This window comes from Schistocerca americana, chromosome 4 (assembly GCF_021461395.2).
Source record: "Schistocerca americana isolate TAMUIC-IGC-003095 chromosome 4, iqSchAmer2.1, whole genome shotgun sequence".
Classification (NCBI taxonomy): domain Eukaryota; kingdom Metazoa; phylum Arthropoda; class Insecta; order Orthoptera; family Acrididae; genus Schistocerca; species Schistocerca americana.
In genome coordinates, this window is record NC_060122.1 from 541,109,218 (window position 1) to 541,136,221 (window position 27,004).

Genomic DNA, 27,004 nt, shown 5'->3' on the forward strand with positions numbered 1-27,004 from the left:
AGCGAGCACAGCCTGGAACCCTGCATTGGCTGCTATTACAATCACAACGCGAAAATCAAGATTTTTTGATAACAGACCCGTCATAACATTATTCTAGTACGGTCTTTGGTGAGCGACGTCTGGCTGCATTTTTAGTAAACGCAGCATACAGCGCACGCACAGGAGAGCTGCTCTGCGATTTTCGGTTTGAGTATGGCACCATCTATCTGCATATCATTGCGCATGTGCGATTTACGCGCCTGTGCATTCTAGAAACGAGGCGGTGTTATGCGGATACTGTCATTTGTACCGAGCCACCAGCAAGGTTTAACTACCTGAAGATGTCTGACAGTTGCTCCGAGGAAACTGAACAATAGATTCCCTGTGAGAAGCACCAAGGGACGACTGACACATGGCTTTGGTCCCCTTTATTCCTCACCGTTTATTCAGAGAAGCCAAGGCCCATCAATCATGGCAAGCCTCCAACAATTTATGGCATAGTGTAGACAGAAGGTCTGAATCTGGTATCCCATCTCCAAAGTCTGCATCCAACTTGGGCAACTGGTCCACATCTTCATTCCCTGAGATCCCAACATGACTTGGGGTCCGAACAAGGGTGGCCGATCAGTTTCATGAAGGTAAAAAAAGGAGATCCTGGATAGTCTATCAATGGGTGTCTTGGGTGACACTGGTCAACACCTACTGAAGACTACTGGAATCGCTGTCAATTACGAACATCTCATTGGTTCAAAAACCAACATGACAGGGTTCTCGTGGTGGCCACCAATTCTGCAGTAAATACACCGCATACGTTCAGCAAGGAGCACAGTTCACTGACCTCGCACATGCATATGCAAAACCAGTTTGTTCGTCAACCTTGAAGCCACCTGTGCATATCACTTCTAAGCCCACCAATGCATCAAGGACAGCCAGGAACACGCAGCAAGAAACCATGGAGTCAACAGAGCACTTCAGTCTAAAGGATAGGTCGAGACAGATCAGAGGACAATACGAGACAGATCAGAGGACAATACGTCCCACAAGGGCACACAAAATTGCTCCCAGGCAAGAAGCAACTGCGCAGTCCTAAAGCATTGATGGCACATGATCAGTGCAGCATCAAGAAGGCACTGACCCGCACACCAATGGAAAGACTGAGCAGCCCCACACCTCCAGCAAGACAGAGTTCAGCACCCCCTGTCAATGCCGACTTAACCCATCACTAGTCAGGCTCAGTTTGGTCTCTGACATCTAGAGCATCAATACTGAGTAACAAGATGATGATTGGTGATACTTAGCCTGCATTCTGCAAGTGGTAATAGTGTGTAAGAGTAATTCAATGTAGGAGACACGGGAAGCACATCAAGCTACCTCATAACAAGAAGTGAAGTTATGTTTCCTTCCTTTTTAGAAATAAGATGTATTAATCTGCAAGTGTTAGATACCGATAAGTTTGAATTCCTGCTACTGGCCATAGCAACTTCTTTCCTTCCTGGCTTGCATCAGTGCTGACTTCTGCAGTAGCCGACAACAGCAACCGAGGGGGAAGTTGGAATTTAGATGGGACACTGTATGTACAGTGACTTCACTAATTTTCAGCATTTTTCCAACATTGCTGAACTCTGCACAACTGTCCTAAGATATACAAAAGGCTTAAGACACTGTAAGAAGATATATGGCAAGGTCTGAATGGACTGGAATTGTCAAAAGGAATGAAACTCAGAATCAGAGCTCTCACCTGTGCTTGATACAGTCACGGACAACAACTTAAGGATGAGATACTGGTAGAAGTAAAGCTGTGAGCACGGGGTGTGAGTCGTGCTTGGGTAGCTCAATTGGTAGAGCACTTGCCCGCGAAAGGCAAAGGTCCCGAGTTCGAGTCTTGGTCCGGCACACAGTTTTAATCTGCCAGGAAGTTTCAACATAAGGAAAGTTTGTCAAGTGTCAACAATAGGCGATACAAAAAGCATAGCATAAGCAGACAACACGATGATATGGGAAGACAACAAGCAGAAACTAGAAAAACTAAACTTGTGGAGGGTAACTGAACAAGTAGACCAGAAGAAAGCTTAACAAAAAGTGAGGTAATGAACATCAGTAGGGAAATCAAAAAATGAAGGATCTAAGTTGCAACAGGAGAATTATCAAAGAAGTAGATTCTTTCAAATATCTAGGAAGTAGGCTAACCAAAAAGGGAAAGTCAGGGTAGAAATTTCTGAAAGGATAGAAAAATAGCTTAAAAAATTATTATTTTGTACCAGACATAATTAGCCAATGGAAAATGCCTGTCAAAGCAGAAATAATGATACAAAAATCATTATCAGCCAACTTTGACCCATAAAAGAAAATATGTAGAAAAATAGGCTAAAATTGTTTGGCCACGTTAACAGAAAGGGAAGAGAAACTACTACTGTGGAATGGACAGAATCTGAAAAAAGACCATGAACGAGGTAGACCAAGTGAGGGAGGAAATGACTCAGAGGATTACAATGGAAGGAAATGCTCAATAATAGACTGGGAGAAAAGGGAAGAGACTTTGTGAATGACCAGCAGGTAGTAAGTTACACCATGGTAACACATATATAAACTGGTAGATCCCCACAATGGATATAGGTCTTAACCTCTGTTGGCCTCTCCCCAGCTCTTAAGGTTTCACTGCAATATTATACTGTAATATATCTATCTTTGACATCGAAATACAAATAGAGAAAACGTAATAGTTGTTCCAAACAATGGAACAGCAGTAAAGTTGGACTCTAAACTCAAATAACAAGCATAAAGTGCTAGAAATCAGTAGAGGACATATTTAAAATGTGTGATATTTCAAAATTATGAGCTGTGGCATAGTAATGTCACTACCTTTCTACTCACCTTTTTAATACATCTATAGATAAATTCTTGGCAGAGTTTAGAAAAAACAACAAAAAGTAAAAGTGCAGAGAACTTGTGAAAATACACATGTACAAAGCTGAATAATTTCAAGGTTGCCTACCACAGCTGCCCAGAGGAATAAATTATGAGCCCCTTCATAACAACCCAGGTAGCAATTAAGAACAGAAAAATCTTAATGACAAACCAGTTCGGCATTTAAAAAATTAGACTGAATCAATGCCTCTGCAGTACACTTATAACAACTAAAATATCTAGATGAGAGTCATTTTTCTCTCTTGTTAGAGCACGTAAATAATCCTCCTGATTAATGTACTATATCCTAAATAGGCTTACTTTGTTATTTGTAGTTTGTTATCTTTTTCCTATTTCTGGACTTACACCCCCTAGTCCAAAGAAGAGTGAATTTTACCATGTAACTTATTTCCCAATGAATTATTTTGGAGTAATGTGTTGATAAAAAAACATTTACCTTTAATGACTCCTCACATCTTTTCTCACTAAACCTAAAGGCAACAAACACAGGTCCCAATGTTTACGAAGCTTCAAACACCTCCAATGCTTATATTCGTTTTATAGTATTATGTGTGGCACAGAGACTCCAACTCCCATACGTCCCACTCTTAATCCTCAGCTAGTCGTAGAACTTTTTCCCATAACTAATCAATTTAACATCAGCGAATGATGTGTATAGAAAAAATGTGAAGTTACCCAATAATTCAAAGTCCACAAACTGCAGGTCATAAACCACCCTTCCCTAATAACTGTCTGCAAATGTCGTCAGAATGCAAAAGGTATAATGACCTCCAATATGACCATATTTAGAAAAGCAGAGTTCTGAAACCAACATTTGGTTAAGGACAACACAAACACCAATCCCCAGGCAGAGATAATTCCCAATCTGGCCAGGAATCAAACCTGAGACCCTGTGATCCAGAGGCAGCAACACTAACCACCAGACCATGAACTGCGGACCTCAGATGCTATGGGGGGGTCATGTAATGAAAAAATGTTCAAGTGTTGTCAGGACATCACATGAATACTTGCTTATCAAATGTGACTGTCAAAAATTTAAAAAATAAAACCAAAATGCTGTTGTCTGTCAAAACAATTGTTTAATGAATACAATGGAAAAGAAGCTACAATATACATAATGATATCAAGGAAGACAATTATAGCATAAAAGCATTAAGTTGTGATAAACAAGAAAGCAAGGTGACAATGCACATGAACTAGCACATATGCATGGGATGACTGTTTACAAAACTAATAAACTGCAACCACTGTCTTGTATGAATAAAACAGAGAATGTAATTTATTCTCAGAATCTTTGAAGACATTCCCAAGAAAACAAGCCAGATGATATACTTCACCTGAGAATGTTGCTCAATGCGAAAAACATTCTCAGTTTTCATATGAATAAAACTAGACATCTTTATCTTGAGTTGATAACATTCTCCAGTTTTTGAAGAGAGTTCTGTAGCTTACTTTGAGCTGAATAAATTATTTTGAGGCAGTTTTATAATTTTCTTGGTAAAAAATTGAAAAACTTATGCTGCTTGGAAGGCAAAAAAGATATGTAACCCCAAGAAACACAGAAGAGAGAAACTGAAGGCGTATCTACAGATTGAACAATAAAACATTATTTGTCTGGCAAACTTACAGTCTTCACCCATCGTGAAGAAGAAGGGGGTGACATTTCAAACGAAATGAAAACTGAAACATTTTTGTGCTATTTAGCAGATCCAGGTTTCACAAACTGGTGTAGGAGAAGACTTGCGTGTACACCAGAGAACTCTGGCACAGACATTTTCAGATGTCGATGGTTTCTCACAGCATAAATTATTTATTTTTCTATGTTAGAAACAAGCAGGCAGACAAGAAAAATTAACAGGTGGTTTATTACAAGCCTAGAGATCTATTTCTGGTAAAGAAACCACTTGTCATATTCAACCCAAATTATCTCTTGTTGAACTCTGGCAGAGTTCTGGTCTGGAGTAGACAAAAATTCTTTTTGTTCATTACGTAATGTGTTCCCCTAATTTCTGCAATAACAAAAAGTTTCCCCACATGCTGACAATTGGGTAACATAAAAAATGCATTCTCATGAACTGTTCAAAATCATCCACACATAAAATCTAAGCATAGTGAAACTCTTCCAGAACAGGTTGATGCTATTTGAGCAGTATGAAATTTCTGAGGCAAGTATCAGGAGATGGGAAACAAGAGTTGTTGTTGTGGTCTTCAGTCCTGAGACTGGTTTGATGCAGCTCTCCATGCTACTCTATCCTGTGCAAGCTGCTTCATCTCCCAGTACTTACTGCAACCTACATCCTTCTGAATCTGCTTAGAGTATTCATCTCTTGGTCTCCCTCTACGATTTTTACCCTCCACGCTGCCCTCCAATACTAAATTGGTGATCCCTTGATGCCTCAGAACATGTCCTACCAACCGATCCCTTCTTCTGGTCAAGTTATGCTACAAACGTCTCTTCGCACCAATCCTATTCAATACTTCCTCATTAGTTATGTGATCTACCGATCTAACCTTCAGCATTCTTCCGTAGCACCACATTTCGAAAGCTTCTATTCTCTTCTTGTCCAAACTGGTTATCGTCCATGTTTCACTTCCATACATGGCTACACTCCATACAAATACTTTCAGAAATTACTTCTTGACACTTAAATCTATACTCGATGTTAACCAATTTCTCTTCTTTAGAAACGCTTTCCTTGCCATTGCCAGTCTACATTTTATATCTTCTCTACTTCGACCATCATCAGTTATTTTGCTCCCCAAATAGCAAAACTCCTTTACTACTTTAAGCGTCTCATTTCCTAATCTAATTCCCTCAGCATCACCCGATTTAATTTGACTACATTCCATTATCCTTGTTTTGCTTTTGTTGATGTTCATCTTATATCCTCCTTTCAAGACACTGTCCATTCTGTTCAGCTGCTCTTCCAGGTCCTTTGCTGTTTCTGACAGAATTACAATGTCATTGGTGAACCTAAAATTTTTTATTTATTCTCTATGGATTTTAATTCCTACTCCAAATTTTTCTTTTGTTTCCTTTACTCTGGCTCAATATACAGATTGATAACATCGGGGATAGGCTACAACCCTATCTTACTCCCTTCCCAACAACTGCTTCCCTTTCATGTCCCTCGACTCATAACTGCCATCTGCTTTCTGTACAAATTGTAAATAGCCTTTCGCTCCCTGTATTTTACCCCTGCCACCTTTAGAATTTGAAAGAGTATTCCAGTCAACATTGTCAAAAGCTTTCTCTAAGTCTACAAATGCTAGAAACGTAGGTTTGCCTTTCCTTACTCTTTCTTCCAAGATAAGTCGTAAGGTCAGTATTGCCTCACGTGTTCCAATATTTCTATGGAATCCAAACTGATCTTCCCCAAGGTCGGCTTCTACTAGTTTTTCCATTAGTCTGTAAAGGATTCTTGTTAGTATTTTGCAGCTGTGACTTATTAAACTGACTGTACGGTAAATTTCACATCTGTCAACACCTGCTTTCTTTGGGATTGGAATTATTATATTCTTCTTGAAGTCCGAGGGTATTTCGCCTGTTTCATACATCTTGTTCACCAGATGGTAGAGTTTTGTCAGGACTGGCTCTCCCAAGACCGTCAGTAGTTCCAATGGAATGTTGTCTACTCCGGGGGCCTTGTTTCGACTCAGGTCTTTCAGTGCTCTGCCAAACTCTTCACGCAGTATCATATCTCCCATTTCATCTTCATCTACATCCTCTTCCATTTCCATAATATTGACCTCGAGTACATCGCCCTTGTACAGACCCACTATATACTTCTTCCACCTTTCTGCTTTCCCTTCTTTGCTTAGAACTGGGTTCCCATCTGAGCTCTTGATGTTCGTACAAGTCGTTCTCTTATCTCCAAAGGTCACTTTAATTTTCCTGTAGGCAGTATCTATCTTACCCCTAGTGAGATAAGCCTCTACATCCTTACATTTGTCCTCTAGCCATCCCTGCTTAGCCATTTTGCACTTCCTGTCGATCTCATTTTTGAGACGTTTGTATTCCTTTTTGCCTGCTTCATTTACCGAATTTTTATATTTTCTCCTTTCATCAATTAAATTCAATATTTCTTCTGTTACCCAAGGATTTCTACTAGCCCTCGTCTTTCTACCTACTTGATCCTCTGCTCCCTTCACTATTTCATCCCTCAAAGCTACCCATTCTTCTTCTACTGTATTTCTTTCCCCCATTCCTGTCAATTGTTCCCTTATGCTCTGCCTGAAACTCTGTACAACCTGTGGCTCTTTCAGTTTATCCAGGTCCTATCTCCTTAAATTCCCACCTTTTTGCAGTTTCTTCAGTTTTAATATACAGGTCATAACCAATAGATTGTGGTCAGAGTCCACATCTGCCCCTGGAAATGTGTTACAATTTAAAACCTGGTTCCTAAATCTCTGTCTTACCATTATATAATCTGATACCTTTTAATATCTCCAGGGTTCTTCCATGTATACAACCTTCTTTCATGATTCTTAAACCAAGTGTTAGCTATGATTATGTTGTGCTCTGTGCAAAATTCTACCAGGCGGCTTCCTCTTTCATTTCTGTCCCCCAATCCATATTCACCTACTATGTTTCCTTCTCTCCCTTTTCCTACACTCGAATTCCAGTCACCCATGACTATTAAATTTTCATCTCCCTTCACAATCTGAATAATTTCTTTTATTTCATCATACATTTCTTCAATTTCTTCGTCATCTGCAGAGCTAGTTGGCACATAAACTTGTACTACTGTAGTAGGTGTGGGCTTCGTATCTATCTTGGCCACAATAATTCGTTCACTATGCTGTTTGTAGTAGCTTACCCGCATTCCTATTTTCCTATTCATTATTAAACCTACTCCTGCATTACCCCTATTTGATTTTGGGTTTATAACCCTGTTGTCAGAGAAATACAAATCTACGAGGTTTATTTTCAGAAACTGAATGAAAATGCTGATGAAATGTGTACTTACAATTCTTGCAACAAATAGTGTCTTGAATGGATCACCTGTTGCAGTAGCAATACTGTGAGGATCCCCTGAAAAAATTGCACAAATGAGTTATGAAAATAATTGTTTCACACACACTATTTTTTTGTAACTGATCACATGTAACATAACATAACAAATCCAGTAATTTAATCACATCAAATAAAATTTGTTGACTACACATACAATTTGCACAGTGGAGTAGTTTTAGCGAAGGTATCTGATAGACATTTCTGGTTGAACATGTATGTTTGTTACACAAATGCAGGAAGATTTCCAAATTTCTAGCCCAAGGATTATAATACTTTGCAAGTAAAGGTTCCGAACAAATAGCATCAGTTTTGAACTGTATACTATATTTCTGTTTATTAGTTGACCACACTGTTGTGATCAATTTCGATTTCCACAAATTTCCGACTTTCTCCATAGTGTCTAGCCATGGATCAGTTTACTACTGCACAGGATGAGCTAATACTGAGAACACTATTAGAACGAAGAAAGTTATTGCATAACTGTGAGAGTTTTTGTGTTATTCTAGTACACAATGAAGCACCGAATGAATCAACAGGCCACAGACTTATTGTGAAATTCAATATTATGGGTCCAACAATGAAATGTAACGAGTTCTGGGTGCCCTCATTCTCACAGATCTGTGAGAAACACTGCAGCAATTGATGACAGTGTGGTTGTCAATCCAGTGAAGTCTGCTCTTTGCTGTTCTCAAGAACTGGGCACAGAATATGCTTCAATACAGCAAATTCTCACATAGTATGATCTCCATTACCATTCGCACAGAATTCAGTTAACACAGCAGCTGAAAGATGCTAGTTATGAGAAGACAACAATGTGTTGACAGGTTCCTGATAAGAGTTCTACGAGAAGCGTTATCACCTTTAGTAACAATGTCCATTTTCATTTAAGGAAATTAAGAATAAACATGGAAGAATTGAGAATAAACAGAACTACTGGTTCTGGGAGCCAAAATCCTGGTGTGGTTCAAGATAGGGAAATGAATGCAGCCACAGTAAGTGTCAGTTGTGTGTGGATTTGTGTGGACAGCATCACTGGCAGTCGTTTTCTAAAAGATGGCCACCTCCTGTGATTTTTCTTTAAGGTTACCTCAAACCATTGGTGTGCATCAATAAATAAGAAAGCAGCCAAGAGTTAATGAGTCTTTTTGGGCAGTCATAGTGAAAGAGTTCTTGCTCGCCAGCACAGCAGAGGAGGTGAAATGCCAGGCATTTTCCACGTTTCAAAAGAGAATGGAGGTGAATATGTTTAGGTATTTCTTTTAAGGTGTTTTTAAAACGAAGTTTGTAATTTGGAATACATCAAAGCCATTATGTTTTTTGAAGGACCCTTTGGGAGCCTTTTAAGCGAGGATATATCAAAATGTCACAGTGACAATTTCTTTGCTGTCTTTGAAAGGTTGAGAATCAGTGAATAATTATTGCAGTAAAGGTGAAAATCTCAGTTCACTTCATGAAAATTATTTTTTTATAAATCTTAATGCCTAGATGGCATTTACGTAAGACAATTAAAATATTATGACTGGCTAGATCTGATTGTACGTAACAACCATCTTCAGATCATGTACATATTAAAGGTAGTTGGAAAACAAACAAGATGTAAGAGTAATGGTAGTCATATAGTGACAGGCATTTGTGTAGAAAGCAACATGAATTAAAAAAAGGAATGTCATTGCATAATCACTGGTACATTCAATTTATGTTCAAACTGCCCTTTAATTAATATGTGGACAATCTGAGGATGGCTGTTACTTACAATCAAATCTACCTACTAGTAGTATTTTAGTTGCCTTACATGAATGGGACCTAGCCATTAAAAGATTATGGTATTACTTGGTTATTAAAGAACACTTTCTACATTCCTGATAATGTCAGGCTTTATTAACATCTTACCGTGTCAACATTCTGTATGTTTTACTTCATTTGGGCCACTTTTGATTCTAAGTGGCATCACATCTGTAATAAATTCTGGCGATTTTTTCTGAAATTTTAAGTAGCTTCATCTCTGCATGTACTTGGGTTAGGAAGATCTAATTGTGAAATTTTAACCTAACAGCTTGTTTATAAAGCCTGCAAGTTTTGTAATTTTTGTGTTCCCATAACATCAGGAATTACCACAGAGTAGAATAGCTACGACAACCACAGGGAAGAACAATTTGGGTTCAAGAGATATATAAACCCAATTCCAAATAAGGAATGTGTTGGCACTTGTAAATACCACTAAACCAGAAGTTTAATTATTATTGATTTTGAAGTACTAACAAATTCATTCAGGGTTGCTCCAAGTTTCCCCAAGTGAAATCACTGGTATTTCCCTGATTTCCAGACAAGTGTTAACATTTTTCCCGGTAAAATTCAGAGATATCAAGAGTGAGTAAAGACGGAAGTTGACAAAAAAGTAGTGACTTTTTTATTTCAAAATGAGTGAACAAAAAGCTTAAGTACTAACATCAAAATCTTTTGTAAAGAATTGTATTTAGATGGAGAAAGCAAGCCAAATGGTATGTGTGTATCATTAAGACCACTGATGCAATTTTATTTCAATAAAACAAAATACATTTGGTGACAAATACACACTTTCTTGGAGTCGCGAGACAGATTTAAATACTTCCACTGACTTCAAAAATAATATCAGACAAAAGTAGGCCTCTTGAAGAGAATAAGTCAGGGAAAAGTTGCGTAAACCAGCACTATAGGCAACCAAAAATAAAATGTTGGTTCTACTACGTTCGTTATTATCCACAGTGTAACGTCTTATTTTAGAGGTATTGGTGTCCGCCTGCTTAGCTGCGTGGTAACATATTTGCCTACGATGCAGCAGGCCCAGGTTTGATTCCTGGCTGAGTTGGAGATTTTCTCCACTTGTGGACTGGGCGTTGTGTTATCATTTCATGATCACTGACACACAAGTTGCCCATGTGGCATCATAACGAAGACTTGCAACCCAGTGGCCGAAATTCCCTGGACGGGGCCTCTTGGCCATCTGTGTCAAATCGTCATTTCATTTTACAGGTATTGTGATTTTCCTTGCAAGAAAAGTGTGTACATACCATACAAAGCACCAGTGAACGCCACAATTTTCTTCTTATCACCCTACTTTCTAATGTATGGACTACTTTCGAAGTGCCAAAATTTACTAGAATAAAGAACATGTCTATAAAATGCTCCACTCTACAATGTACTTGGGATGAGACGGTCTTAATCCCTGAAATCCACTGCCTGTGGCCTCTGGCCTACTTAGGGGCATTGCAGTGCTGGGTCCTTGACAAAAATCTGCCACATTACGCCACACACAGACAGGCTCGGCCTGCGGGCAGATCGGTGACACTAGATCCGACAGTTAGGGCCTGCACATCTGTGGGAAATGATGGGCTTCAGATCGGCAGGCCCAATTCGTTAAAGATATCCACAGAAATGGCCTGCAGTTTTGACCCATCATGGATGTCCACTGGAGTGGCCAGCCATTCATGTTAGACACCACAATGGTTAAATGAAACCACAGTGATCAATCCCAGCAACAAATACCTTGCGCAATATTCTGAGAATCAAAACTAATGAGGATAGGTAGCAACTCACGACGAAGATGATCACTGATCTGCAGACAGGCACATAGAAATGAATCACACTCTCACAAATTTTCAGCCATAGCATTGTCAGAAAACGGGAGTGCACACACACTTTCACACAATCACTCAAGACAATTCGAGCTCACATGACTGCTGTCTCTGGCTGTTATGTCAATAGTCTAAGAATCAGATTCAGACCACTCCTCTCACCTTTCTGCCTCTCGTTGGCAGATGCTTGGCTAGTGACAAGAAGTGGTGGCAACACTGACTGTAAGCTGAGGGGAATGGTAGGAAGGGAAGAAGCAGTAATAATGAGGGCATAGGGAAGCAGTGCACATACTCAGCTGTGGCCAGCCAGCAACAATGTGTGAAATCTCAGTAAACAAATCATTTCCTCTACTGAGACAAACAAGATTTTTTTCAAATTTCCCTGATTTCCAGAACTTGTGGCAACACTGAAATTATTAATAGAAGAAATGACATACTGCAGAAGCAGACCTCTAAGAAGGTGAGCTAGGGTTCTGCAGAAATATAGGAACATGCAAGGTAGTACTGAGCCCTTATAAGCATTTGCAGATTTAGAAAAATACTTTTCTAAATACAGACACACACACACTCTGAAATTATCAGTGTTGAAATCACAAAGTACAGTTGGCAAGTGATTATCTACTAACAGAACAGAAGTCAGTTTGCAGTTCTAAACATATATTTCACATGAGGAAAAAATTACAATACACAAAACATTACATAACAACGAGTAGCACCAAGCAGAGGCATGTTAAGTACATAGATATTACAGAAGACATATGATAATTAAAATAAACAGTTATATAGAATGCACTCAAGACAATTAAACTGTGCATATCTGGGTATGAAATAGACTTAGTCCGAACACATGCACTAAGAAAAAACTCAGTACAGCACTCGTGGCTGCCGAATCGCGGTCGCCAAGTGGGGCTGAGGCAGTTTCAGATAAGTTTTTACAGCCGGACGATAATTTATGGATTTATAGTTTTAGCTTGACGATGTCCACTATGGACAAATGGTAGTTACTTTTATACTGAAGGTGGTTTGGTTATTCCGACTGAAACCTAGGTAAACACTGCAACTGAGAATGTTGGTTAAAATTAAAAATTTAATAATTCTATTATATGGTTTCCAGTCCATGGACCTCCAGTTTCTTCCTCTCTCTCTAGCAATACTTCTGTATACCTCAACCAACTCTGCACATAATCATTATGAAAACCCCGAGCTATATTCTTCTCGGCTGTTTCCTTCAGGATGGCTACAAATGTGTTTCCTATAGTACAAGGAACATTTTGAATGTTCAATTTGACCTCTTTACAGAAGATGTCCAAATCTATTTTTTCTAAAATTCCATCATTTTAGTTTGGTCGTTTTAATGACTGGCACTTTAAGGCCTATTGTGAGGCAGACATGCTTCTTCTGACTCTTAGGGAAACTGTCTAACACTTTATGGCAAAAGGGTATTGTGCTGTCAAACTGGTCTCTAATGATGAAATAAGAAGTCCAAGTAGAAAGTTTTGCTGCCTTTGGCATAACATAGTAGGTACAGGTTGTTAGCTTTCACCCATCCCACCACTGTCTCACCTTCACTGTTCGATGCGTATCCCCAGGCAGTATGGTGGCTGTTGAAGTCATCTATGTATACAGCAGAGTGAGGCACAGAGGTGGTGATGTTATCAGGCCATCTTGTGTAACTAAACAATGTTTATATTTTGGAGTTAAGATTTCCAGGACATCTTCAGTGCAAACCACAGGCTCTGCACGACATTCAGTTAGATAATCTTTTATGTAGCTTGCCAAACCATGTGCGCTAACAAGGCATAGTTTGCTATCTTGCAAACCGCAATTCTTGCCCTGTTATTCAGCTCTTTGGTATTTTTTATATGAAGCTCCTGAAGGCAGATGATGTCAGTGCACTCCTCCTCAGCAATTAATGCAATGCACTCACCCTTAGATGTAAGACATGCCTTCACAATTCAATTTTAACAACTGGACTGAGGGTCTATTTTAGTTGAGTGGCCACAAGGGTGACAACTTTTCCTGCAGTTCATTTAGGATGTAAAATGGTCCGATTGTTGTTCTCTTCCTTACACTCAGCAGGCAATGAAGGAAACTGACGAGCAATGTTGAAAGGAAATTAAAGTTCAGGGAGAAGAAACAACTTTGCAGTTTGTCAATGATGTAATCTGTCAGATGCCAAAGAACCTGGAGGGTCAATTGCGTCTAATTGAAATGTCCTACAAAGATGTTTTTGGTCAACATAAATAAAAGTAAAATAAAGGTAACAGTGCACTTTACTTCAGTCAGGTGATTCTGAGGCAATCAGAATGGGAAACGAAATAAGAAGAGTCTAGCTAACGAACCAGCAAAATAAATGATGGTAAGAATAAAAAAGAATGGGAACAGAAGACTAGCAGCAGCAAGAAAAGCTTCCCTGGAAGAGAAATTTGGAACAATGGAATATAAATGTGTAATGAAGTCCCTTCTATAAGTACTTACCCGAAATGTAGCAATGTATGAAAGCAAATTGTGGATGATAATTTATACAGACAACATGAGAACACAGGTTACGGTGAGAGCAAATGTCTGTGTGCACTTTTGGTAACAGATATGCTTGAAGTTGTCATTTGCAGAGATGTAACTTCAGCAAATGGTTGCAAAATGTCTGACTTTCTCTGGAGAAAATTGGCAAATAAGCTGAAAAAGCTCAACAAGCATGATTCAGTTGGACAAAAGTTGTGTTAATTGTTACATAGAACATGAAAACAAATGGTTCTATTGCTGTTACAGAAACATTGGACTGGACAATGTGAGGATGTGAGCAAGTCATAACCCTAACAACAGCTCTCTTGAAGCTGCCCCTCTTAAAATTCTGAGGATCAGCTAACACAGTTTATGTTAAACAGCAAGTCAAACATCTGAAGCTTAATGAATAGTCAAGTGGTGTCTGCTAGTGGCCAGTGGCGTTCAGCCTTACAAGCTACAACAGCCAACTGGTTTAGGTAAAGACATTATTTACTGCTCTGGTAATATTGTCATCGGACTGAAAGAAGAACTTCACACTTCTACTCATGAAAAGATTCTCACTTCAGCACAAAGCAGCTGGTCTATTAGAAAACTCATCAGAATTTTAAGATCGAGACAACGTTTTTAACACGTGAAAATTTAAAAAGGTACAATAGCGGCATGTTGGCTTTTCCTCCCCCCCCCCCCCCCCCAATATAATGGTTGGCACTAATAACTTCCAATCAATTTTTATATCAAAATCTTCATGGTGCCACTTTTTTTTGAGGCCCACTGATACATCACTTAACTGAAAAAAATTTCTGTCATTCCATCAGCATGTATTACACGAAGGTCACAATTTGCCACAAACTTGAATAGCAGCTATATTGCATCTTAAGCTGTGTCTTAACACACATGCTTTGGCACCGTATGTGTTCATTTTGAACAAAATAAATCATCATGGGACACACAGCAGCGCTACTGTTTGCCCAACAAAGAGACAGAATCCTGAACCACGGAACAATTACAGAAAAGCAGCATTTTGTTGCAGGAGTAAGTGTGATTGTTATTTAATGAAGAAAACGGATACTCTTGGATTAACTTCTTATCAGTGTCTGCCACATTAAGCTATCTTCATCAGGTTTAAAACAAAGCGCTTGCTACTACCAGCATTAGCTGGACTGTTGCTATTAAAGCAGTGTTTACTCAGGAAATCTCTATTCCTTGTCAATTTTCACGCAAAACCCAAGAAGTTTTACCTAACGGCAGTTGCCAGCTGTAACTAATCACCTCTCTGTTCAATAGTACATTACTGCAGGTCACTAGCAACAGGTTTACTTACCAAAACTACTTTCTCATTGAAAAACTTTTTGCAGGTTTAACTAATTTGTCTATTATACAATATAAAACATTTCTTTCACATTTTAAATTTATTAGGAATGAAGGAGAGTGGCAAGCAACTACACCACAATATGCCACAGTGATTTGCTCTAAAGCAATATACACCATTCTCCTGCAGTAGCTCTACTTACTTCATACAGGTAGGAATCTCAACTGCACCCTAGATACACTTTTGAATTAAGCAATTTATTACATTCATTAATAACAAATCTGGCATTCCATGCGTGAGCAAAATTTAAAAATCTGAAAGCTGTGGCTGAGTAATTTCAACGAAGTCCTAACACATTGAACTTACCTTTTTTGTTTTGCTTATCACCAACAGTTCATTGTTACACTTTTTCAGTAGAGCAACCTTTCTACTAAACCTCTAAAATCTTAAAATTGACAAGCGTTTTCCAAGTTACTTTTGCAGGCAGGTTTTGTCAGCCAGAGAGAGGTCATTTGAATACTTGTTTAGCAGTCTTTCTGTTGTGTGACTCAGCATTTTCACTATATGGTGAGTAGCTTTTCACGAATACTGTCAAATAGTTTATTTTCAACGAGGCATGGTCAAGAACTATTGAACTCTGTAAATTATATTTTAATTCAAATTGTTTGTACATCAAAATATGCTGATGGATGAGACAAGCAGATTCTGACAGATGTGACAATTTGTACAATATCATTAAATGCAAAAGGTATTAAATTCGAACCTAAACTGTAATGAAACAAAGCACGACATCCTTTGTACATAGCTATCTTTGAGGAAGGATTTCGAAGTGTCTGAAGTGCATTAAATTCAACACTATTTTTTTAATTTTTCGCAATTTTATTTTTATGGTGTTAATACAGAATTGTGTGTAAAACATTAGTCAAAATTATCAGTTCTCCTACTTTTAGTTAATTATCAACCTAGAGTTTATCATTGCTGTAATTGGTCTTATTTAAATTTAGGAAATGGAGGACAGTGAGATCAAAGCAGCGTTCTTTACCACCTGAGATTAGATGAGGTCAGCCAAAGTGAATTCAGTTTTGAAAGAACACAGAAGAAAACCAGCAAGCATCAAGGAAAAATGGATTCTGTTAAATAATAAGAGACCTTTGAAAATAGAAAGGTAGAAGGAAAGGCTAACAAAGCAGAAATCTTTCTCCCTGAAAGTCTTGACAAGAAATGACCATTCTCAACGTCTCTAATATGGCATCTATGACGTCACCACATAAACACAACAACAAACACGAAAATACATATAAATATGACAATAACATCTCCCTCCAAAAATATAATCACAATCAATGGGACAAGCGAGGGAAATTGGGGATTTTAGGGTGGGGATACACACCACAATTCCAAACAACACAAAAAAATACATAAATAATCCCAAATTCTGATACACCCACAAAATCCACAGGAATCTGTCACTTCCCTTCAACTATATAGCTTAACCTGAAGTGTCAATACCACAAAAAACTTACTACTAAAAAAATTGGAATCTGACACTTCCCGTGACCTAGCTCACAGCATCTATCAACATCACAAAACCAATAACTGAAACAACAAAAACTGGGATATGACACTTCCGTTGACCTATATAGGTCAACCATAGCTGACGGGGGGGATGGGGGGGGGGGGGGGACACATCAAAATACTTGGCTTTGTCTAATGTTTTCTACTTTTAGGTTTTACAACATGGTGTTTCAATGTGACATCAATATAAACATTATGTTATGCTACAGGTCAACAATGTTTATTTAGCAATCACATTCACGGACTCTGCTTACTCACAACTGAATTTTCTTCTCTCAACATAACCTACCTCTAACTACACTACAAATCATCGTCACCAGAATGAGCATTTCAGGTGGATACAATACCACACTAGTCGTAAAGAACCAACAAAAACTGCTGGCCAATCTGGACACCAAATTACTGAAAACTTTTCTTTGGCACCATTTGGAAGAAATCCAAAAAGTTTTCAATACAGGCCCAAAACATGACTTGTCACATATGGTATAGGATCACAATATAAAGTTTAGAAAATTAAATGCAATTTACCGTTTCAGTATAAATTCTGTCATAATATATAAGTTCTTGTGTTGTGTTAGATGGCAATTTATGAACACAACAGTTAAAACACTGGGTTTATGTCTCAATGTAGGCCTTACTCTAAAGAGACTGTCCAATTTATTAGCTAATATCTGCTGGGCATAGGCAAAAGCAGTGCTTCTAAAAATCAAAAAGACTACTAATGAGTAAATAGTATAAGTAGGCCTACATATTTAAATGATACTAACACCATACTGATACTACTATACTGATGTATTTTATACTGATACTTCTATAGTTTAAAAGTTTAGTAGTTCTGGATCTTGATGAAGTCTGCATAAATTATATTTTATCACTTCCTTACCAAGTACAAAAAGGAAGTCAGAAAAACTAGTAACTCAATGACTTTGTTAAAAACAGTTTTAAATTTAAGAATATTGATATTAATAAATTTTTCTTAGAGCAGCACTTAGAAGCATGTGCAACAGAGATAGAATTTCATAATAGGTCCTTTATAATAGTAGCCATATACAGAGCAACTTCATGAAATTTCAACCTGTTTATAAACAGTCTATGATTTATCATCTCACCCAAAATTAAAAAACAAAGTACTAATGGTTGCTGGTGATTTTAATATAGATGTCCTGAAAAACACTGTCAGTGAACAGTTGTGAAATAAGTTACATTGTCATTCAATTTAATTTCTACTGTAAATTTCCCAACTAGGATACACAAGTGTTCTAAGACTGCCATTGATAATATCTTTATAGACAATTCTAGGCAACTAAGCCACATTACAAACCAGTAGTAAATGGGCTATCTGACCACGACATGCAACACCTAACATTAAATTTGAAAATTGTCGGGGTAAAACATCTACCAGAACTGAGTACAGAAGGCCAATAAAACAGTCAAAAACTGATAAATTTAGGAGATTGCTCATAGAAATTAATTGGATAGATGTTTACATTCATTAATAAAGTTAGCACCTTATTTTAAAACTTTTTTCCCCTGACGGTAACTCAAATTAAGCAGTAGTCTAACAAGAAGCCATGGATCACACAAGGGATAAAGATATCATGTGAGACAAAAAGGAAACAATCTTATGTAGGGACACCTTTGATACTACAATTATAGCTCATTGCAAAAGTTACTGCAAAATATTGAAAATTATCCAGAAATCCAAACACCTGCATCACGAGAAGAAGATAAATACATCCAGCAATAAAATAAAAACAATATGGGATATAGTTAAGTCAGACAGGTAGAACCAGAAATGAGGAGGAACAAATAGCTCCAAAAATAAACGAAACCCTGGTAACATGTGTTGCAAACCATTTAAACAAGTATTTTGTCTCTGTTACTGATAGCATGGGGTTGTCAGGTTCAGTAAATTATGCAGTGGAATATCTGAGACCAGTGCACACAAGCAATCTCATTAAAATGGAATTGACACTTACTTCATCCAAAGAAATAGAACCCAGCATAAAGTCCTTGAAATCGAAGCATTCCTAGTGGTTATGATAACATATCAACAAAGTTAATAAAAGAGTGTTCATGTTAGTTTAGTCATATCTAAAGTTATTTGCGTAATAAATCACTTGTCACAGGAACATTCCCAGACTGGCTTAAATATCCTGAAGTTAGGGGGACAAACAAATGCAGACAAATTACCAACGAATCTCACTTTTGCCAGCTTTTTCAAATATCTTTGAAAAGGTTATGTTCTAATGTCTACTTAAGCACCTTAGTGAAAATAACATACTGTCAAAGTCACAGTTTGGGTTTCTTAAGGGTTCTGATATTGAGAAGGCTATTTACACTTACAGTGAAAATGTCCTTCATTCTTTATACAACAAATTAGAGGCAACTGGCATATTCTTTGACCTATCAAAGGCTTTTGACTGTGAATCACAGCATTCTTTTAAGTAAATTAAAATATTATGACATCACTGGTAGTGCTGCAAAGTGATTTCAGTCGTATCTTACTAATAGAAAACAATGGGTGTCATTACGTATCACTTCAGCAGTAGGCAATCCGACATCATCTGACTGGGAAGAAATTACATGTGGTGTTCCCAAGGTTCTATACTAGGCCCACTAGTTTTTCTTGTGTAAATCAATGACCTGTCATCTGTTACATTACCAGATGCCAAGTTTGTCTTATTTGCAATTGATACAAACATTGCCATAAGCAGTAAATCAAATATACATTTAGAAAGGGCAACTATCAAGTGGTTCATAGCCAATTCACTGTCAAACTTTGAAAAGACCCACTGTATGCAGTTCAGAACTTCCAAGAGATTTCCTTCTAGTGTGTGTATAAAATATGAGGACATGGAAATGGGAGAAGTTGAGAGTGTAAAATTCTTGGGATTACAACTTGATAATAAATTTAGTTGGGAACGACATACTAACGAGCTTCTGAAGTGCCTAAACAAGCCTGTTTTTGCAATGAAAATGTTAGACATAGGAGACATAGATATAAAAAAACTCGCAATATTTTGCTTATTTCCACTCCATTATGTCAGATGGTATCATATGTCAGAGGTAACTCAGTATATTTATTCCTCAATTAAGTTTGTTGTAAATAATACATCTCCTTTTCCAACTAACTGTTTAGCGCACAGTATCAATGCTAGGAATAAGAACAATATATATAGACTTAAAATCACTTACTCTTGCCCAAAAAGGAGTCCAGTATTCAGCAACACATATTTCCAATAAGTTACCAGTAACCAATAAGAGTTTAGTTTCAGACAAGGCACAATTTAAACGAATTTTCGGTGGCCAACTCCTATTCCATCCATGAGTTTCTCAACAAGTGCACTAGACCATTTTAATGAAAATTTATTATACTTTAATTTTTGACAATACTTAGTTGTAACAGCCAAGTAACTACATACTGTGTGAATGATTGGTGTAAGGAAAACATCTAAGTCTCAAATCTGTAAATAGTGGAAGTTTAATTTTAATTCACGCACATAATTTTACTGTTTATTGACTAAAGATCATTAAAATTAATGAAACAAATTTTTCTAATTACATTTTTGGAATGTGTTTATCGGACATGTTCCACTCCCAGGAGGATCCCCTCGTTTGTGGGGCTATGCAATGAATAATCAAAACCAGGGGGTAGGCCTATGGAAAACATGCGAATGAAGTAAATAAAGAAATCTGTTACTGGCTACGTTTCCACATGAACAAAAACCGAGTATACTCTCTCCTAAATTCCACAACGAAATTTACAAATTTAAATATTCACTTACAAACAGCTATCTCTTGCTCTAATTTGTAGGCAACTTGTTCAGCACGTTCTCTTCTCCGGCGTTCCAAACGCTCTTCTCTGGTTTCCACTCTCGTAGGGGGTGGGGTGTCTTTGGGATCCTGCGGAATTTTTTTCAAAACACCAAATATGAGAGATACAACACCGAAGTGCTTGCAGGACTGTCTACATACATGAACGCGTAACTGCCTTACCTCAAAAAACTGCAAAAAATTTCCAACGCCAATGTATCCCCTGTTTTTCTTCTCATGTGGCAATTTATCAACGGGTGGTAAATATGGGACGGGATCACGAGGAGCAAAGAGTGCTAACAAATTTGGTGGCAAATACTGCGTCATTGCTGTGTATGAGACGAACTCAACAATACCACAAATTAATATGAACACGGGTTTTTCACCGACAGAGGTAGAATTGTCAAATTAACATCACATTCGCAAACACCACTTCTGAACTACCACCAACATGAAAATGGCCGTCTATCCATGAATACCAACACTTAAGTGATCTCTGAAGGACGCCGAAATCGATCATTGCAAAGATAACTTCCACAGATATAAAGCGTTTCTTTAAATTTACTTACTTGGTCTCATTTCTATGCCATTTACTCTTTTCAGTGTAATAAGCGATACTTTACAAACAGATTTCAGTATTTTTGTTATTAATAGTCATTAATATCCGTTGCCAAGTGCACGTATCTCTCACCTAGTAACCCAATCAACGAAGACCAAAACAGGTGGATTAGGGAGAAAAAATAGCGTAGTTGCACATTCTTGTACAGTGCCAGGAAGGTATGATCTGAACGACATACTAAAAATCCTGACCGGTGCGGTGTGAGCGTTGGGGTGGGTGTGGGTGTAAATGTAACTTTTTAAGGTTTTTCTCGAATTACTCTAGGACCGCGGCCTCTAGGGAAAATGTTTGTCAGTGTAAAATTAAACTGGATTAAAATTCCTACAAAAAAGCTCCTATCATTTTTTCTCTACAACTAGTAGTTTCGCAGATTAAAAATGTTAATCTATCCGTATAAAACTAACGTTTATCTTTAAATGGAGTGAGTTAAAAAAATTAAATGTATGTACCACATCTAAACGCAGTAGAGCTGTACAAAAGGATAAATTGTGTTCCAGTGGTGTAGCAAAGTGGAGGAGAGAGATGTGTGGTGTAGAAGCACGAAGGAAGGTAGGTCATAGGTCTGCAAACTGAAGATCGAGCAGGCTATATGAGCCCTCACAGTATGGTTTTCTTTTTGGGGATTGATGGCACAAAATATGGAGACAGTTCTTAGACTACAGGAGAGGACTGTAAAAATAATGACTAGAAACAGTCATTGGACACATTGTAAAGAACTCTTTAAAAATTGAGTATCCTTACAGCACCATTGCACCAAGTGAGACATCAACTGCCCTATTTCACTAATAGTTCTCTATATAATCATGGAACAAGAGGTAATTTGCATTTTCTTTTACCAAGGAAAGCAAACCATTGTCACAGAAAATTACTAAATTACATCTGTTTAAGAAGGTTGCTGAAACATTCTTGTATACTACACAATTAAAATTTACTTAGAGGATTCTGAGTAGCGGTTAATGATGAAAGGAGATAACAACATATCCAGTCACAATAAGGTAATGTGTATACAAGCAAATCATGTGTCCATATCTCTAATAGATGATAGTAACGTCCCGTTATTCCTCTGGGTTCAAAATCTCGCTCGTCATGATGCAAGGCTGACTCAGTTTGTCAGGTGGATTGAGGGGAAGACATGAAGGTGTGTATTAAGCATAGCTGCAGGCCTAGAGCCTGTTTTCTGCATGTATTACATTTGGTGCAAGGGGTATAGCAGTATGTTCATTGTCCAGGAGTCATCAGAAGGTGCTCTTAATATGTGGAGTGATGAAGAGCAAAACTGTGAATTACAACGTCAGTAATCTGAAGCAAATGGTATGTACATCAAAAAACATTGTACACTAGGAACCAACTGAATGAGGCAGTGCAGTTGTTGACACACTGATCTCATTTAGAGCAGATACAGTGTGCTGTGTCTGGCAATCCTTTTTTAGGTTTTTCAGTAATTTTCCTTAATAGCTGCAGATAAATACTGGGATAGTTCTGTTATTGATATCATTGCCGAGCACCTATCCTATCCACATAAAAACATACTTATATATTCTGTGTGTATGTATTGTAATGATTGTGTCATGAAGGGTAACCAGAGAAAAAAAATCAAGTATGAATATTAGCCTTGTAACTTAGGTAGAGATGCATGGTGCAAGCCGCTTTCGTCAGTCCATTAAGAGGACACATGCATTGGAGTGTGTGTTGCAAGTAAAAAATGATACAGTTGCATACCATCTGTAAGCAAACAGCCACAAATGCCATATACACAGACACTCAAACGTGAAGCTGGGCAGAGTTCCAGCAAGCAGAAGAGTTCCATACAGAGAAGAGTTTCATCTAGTCTCGGATAAAGAAGCCTGTAGCAGATACCATATGAGTGGGCACTATACTCATCTACGCCTGTGCAATAAAAAGGACTTGCAAAGCTTGCCTGTGCGTACCTATAGATTAGAATTACTGGTTTCCATCGTGCATTTGTGCACATGTACCTGTGTCTGTATGTCAGTTTCAGTGTGACGAGTACTTGAACTTAAGGGTTCAGTTAGAGCAATAGAATCTGCCACATCCATGGTTCCTGGTCTGTAGTACTATATGCTGCTATGTATACCCAAGTCTTAAGAAAGTTATGGGCTGGGGTGGCGATTTGTTCTGGTAATTGACTGGAGAATCTAGTAAGCCTCAGCTATGTTTTACACATACTCTAGTTATAAACTAGTGGCTGCACCCTACTAAGTGTTCATTGCAAACAAGTGAAGAAGCAATAAAATGCAGACTGGTAAGTCAACCCAGAGTCTCATTTCCTTGTCATCACCATATCTACTGCCTTAGCTCAACATCAGTCATTCTGTGCTGTCTCCAACCACAGAGACCTGATATACGCAGCTTGATCCTGTACACAGCTGCCTGCGACATAGAAACAGATAGATCAAGTAAGTCTCACATCTGGTCTGAGAGTATGTTGTGACCCATTTTGTGTTACAGCAGTGTATTTTGGGCTATTTACTTTCGTTATATAAATGATGCCAAATACTATATCACTGGGAAATGATTCCTGGCTGAGTAAATACGCATCTAACAGCTGCTCACCGACTAGCTCTCTATTAGCTGTGTGACGCAAGCAGCCGAAATAAGGCAAAAAAATTATGGAACTAATACAACTTTACGAAGCAAATAAATGCCTGTGGGATATAAAATGTTCAAAATATAGGGACAGGACGAAGAAATACAAGCTTCTGGAAGAAATGGACCTGAAGAGTTTATGTACTGGAGAAGTCATTCAGGGAAAACTTCAAAATTTTAGAAATTAGGTATGAAAATACAGTGTTAATAGAAACTGAATTACAATTAAATAGTTGTGTTGCACGTTTGTAAACAATATGGTTACATGAAATCAAATAACGGTTACTGGCACTGTTAATGTGTGATTGATAATGAGAGTGGTAAGTCAAGAAACAAAATATTACTTTTAGTCTGTCATCATTTAAGGTATCTTAAGAGTTGAATAACTGAATAAAATTAAGCAGATAAGAACCAGAAGTGGGGCACAAAGCGACGTGTTAGCAATGGATAAAAAAAACGTTGACCTTGGTAGAATTAAAATAATGTCTGGATTTTATCTCCCACATTTCTTATTTGTGAATAAGAAAAAAATTTGTTTCGTCTGCACCATGGTGGTGTAGGACATATTATTTGTTGTTTCAAATCTATAATACCATTTTCAAAATACTAATGTGATATGTCTGTAATCATCCCTAGCTCTGATGATCAATTTCATGCAGATACAAGTTCACAGATTGGAACATCATGAGAAGTCACTTCAGAAGAGACTACCAAGGACATGACAGGATGTTACACCAATACTGAGTAGCTGATGTGGGAAAAAGTTAAAACAAAGGAAATGTGATGAAGACAATGGCCTGGTGGTAAGAGCTGCATTCCAAGTGTTAGCGAAAGGTGCAACTGATTATATGAGACTTTTGGAATTTATGTAGCCTCTAAATAAAGCAAACTGCGCTCTGACAGTGTTTGAGGAAAACTGGAAAATGAAATAAGGAAAGCTCTAATTAGTGTAGCTCATGAGAATGAACAGTACTCTGCAAACAATACAAAAGCTAGGGCTTCCACAAGGTCGCATGTAATAACTTTCTGCTTCATTGGAAACTTCTGCAGACAATTCCACTTCAGAATTCAATATGCATTTCATTGGATAAATTTCAAACTTGAGCCATGTACTGAAATTGATACTATGCTGTCCTCACGTTGGTCTTAATAAAAAATTGTCTGTCTTGTAACTAGTGATTGTAATTATGTTGCCTGGTAAATCCCATTCTTGAGATCCCTGTGATTTTTACCAATAGTACAGTATTTATTAGGCATAAAAAAAGTGTTGCAGATTGTCATAAGAATCACGCAAAAAGTTATTTGTTGCTTTGTACAAAACACAGATAACGCAAAAATCATTCTGCATCACTTTTTGGTTTCATTACTAGTGTATGTTAAGCCAGTGGATGAATGCGCAAAAGGAAGAAAATTAGGCTCTGGAGGATGGAGAAGAATTTTCGAGTTTTGCAGTGAAAGTTCAAAGCAAATTGTTAATTCGAGAATTACTTTATTACACTTAATTTCAGCCTTACTTAAATTACTGTGAAAGTGGGCAGGGTATTCTTAGTAAACAAATGGTATGTAAGGAAGTTTCACATGTTAACCATGTGCAAAAATGTTATCCTTTGATATGCTGTTATTTCATAGAATATTGCTTAGAAACTTCAAAACTTTTATGAGACACAAATGATGTTATGTATATTTCATTCTCGCTTTATCATTTGGATATGGGTTGAACTAAGTATACTGCACACAATCCTTTTTCTCGAGAATGGAGGGAGATATAGATCTTCTCCAAAGTTTAAAGAATAATTCAATATATTGGTTACATTTCGTATGCAGCACTATGTGACTTAACATTCACCAAACACTAACTCATAGTGACTCCTATTTTCCATAGCAAACTATTCGAATTTCTTTTGGTGGCATACTCCTCCTAATATCACAACAACTATGACAGTTAACGAAATAATAGTCAATTCATTATGAAGCTGATGAATCAGGCTGAGAGAATTCATGTTTTTACCCGTTAGTTTCAGTAAAATCGTTTGAGAAGGGTTGCAGTGCAGCTGGCTCATCCACACTTCTATTTTCTTGGTCTAGCTTTTAATCATCGCTAGTGACTGCAACAACAGTGGACACTGTTTGGAGAGGACTACAGCGAGTTCTTAAGCCAGGTTTCTGCAGGCATGAATTTCTTATACCAGTTTTTGTGTAAATCAACTTACATGTAGAAACACACAATTTGCACACTGTCATGCCAGCTTACGAGAAAATAAAAGAGGTACTAATTTCTTGTATGATTTCGTTTCCGCCATGATTGTCTATAAGGTACGGCAGCTGCCAATGAACCTGCTCTCATTCAGCTCTGATTCTTTGTACAGTACAGATCGAGAATCGTTTGTTTATGTATTTGAAAAGTTAGTATCATGCCAAAATAATGAGCTTAGTCTTTAACTAAGTAAATAAATAATTTCTAAAGTGGCAAAGTGTTCTTAAACTTTGCGATAGGAATATCGTTCTAGCACGTATGAAGCCACAAAACGCATTAAAAAGTGTTGAAACTCAGAGTGTGAACTTGCTGAGATTCATATTATTTCAGAGCGGTCAATACTAAAAGGGTATTTTTCAGCATAATGATGATAACTTTTTGCTGTAGCCTTCAAATATAAATGCTACCATGAAATGGAAATTTATTTGTTGCTTTAAAATCCAATGTAAATTTAACTGTGTTCGTATTCGCACTATCATTGAGTAATGACTGCTCTGTGCAGCAGTACAAAGTTCTGTTGCAAAACTAACTACTGCACACGTAAGACAAATGTATATTTTCACCACCTGAGACCTATCAGAACAGTCATTAAGTCTGAAACTAAAACAAAGCTGAACTGTAGAAAAGAATCTTACTTCCCAATGTAACGTCTGTGCATTGTAAATAATATAAAAATTTAGAAACTGGTGTGCAATACATTTCCAGATATTTCAATGTTACTTGTAATTAAATGTGACCTGACACCACATCTCACACACTTGTTTTAGACTTTTGTACTGAATCAGAT

General features: G+C 37.6%; 1 protein-coding gene across 1 annotated transcript in view; it reads right to left on the reverse strand.

The window, feature by feature from the left end:
- Nucleotides 1–21,215, reverse strand: part of LOC124613985 (U1 small nuclear ribonucleoprotein 70 kDa) — a 67,342-nt gene extending 46,127 nt beyond the window's left edge. Inside the window, exons 1-3 of the mRNA XM_047142772.1 lie at nucleotides 20,921–21,215; nucleotides 20,710–20,827; nucleotides 7,875–7,939 (exon numbers count right to left, since the gene is read on the reverse strand). Coding sequence (XP_046998728.1) covers nucleotides 7,875–7,939; nucleotides 20,710–20,827; nucleotides 20,921–21,064 — 327 coding nt within the window. The 5' untranslated portion in view covers nucleotides 21,065–21,215. The remainder of the gene's footprint in view (nucleotides 1–7,874; nucleotides 7,940–20,709; nucleotides 20,828–20,920) is intronic.
- Nucleotides 21,216–27,004: the final 5,789 nt, after the last annotated feature.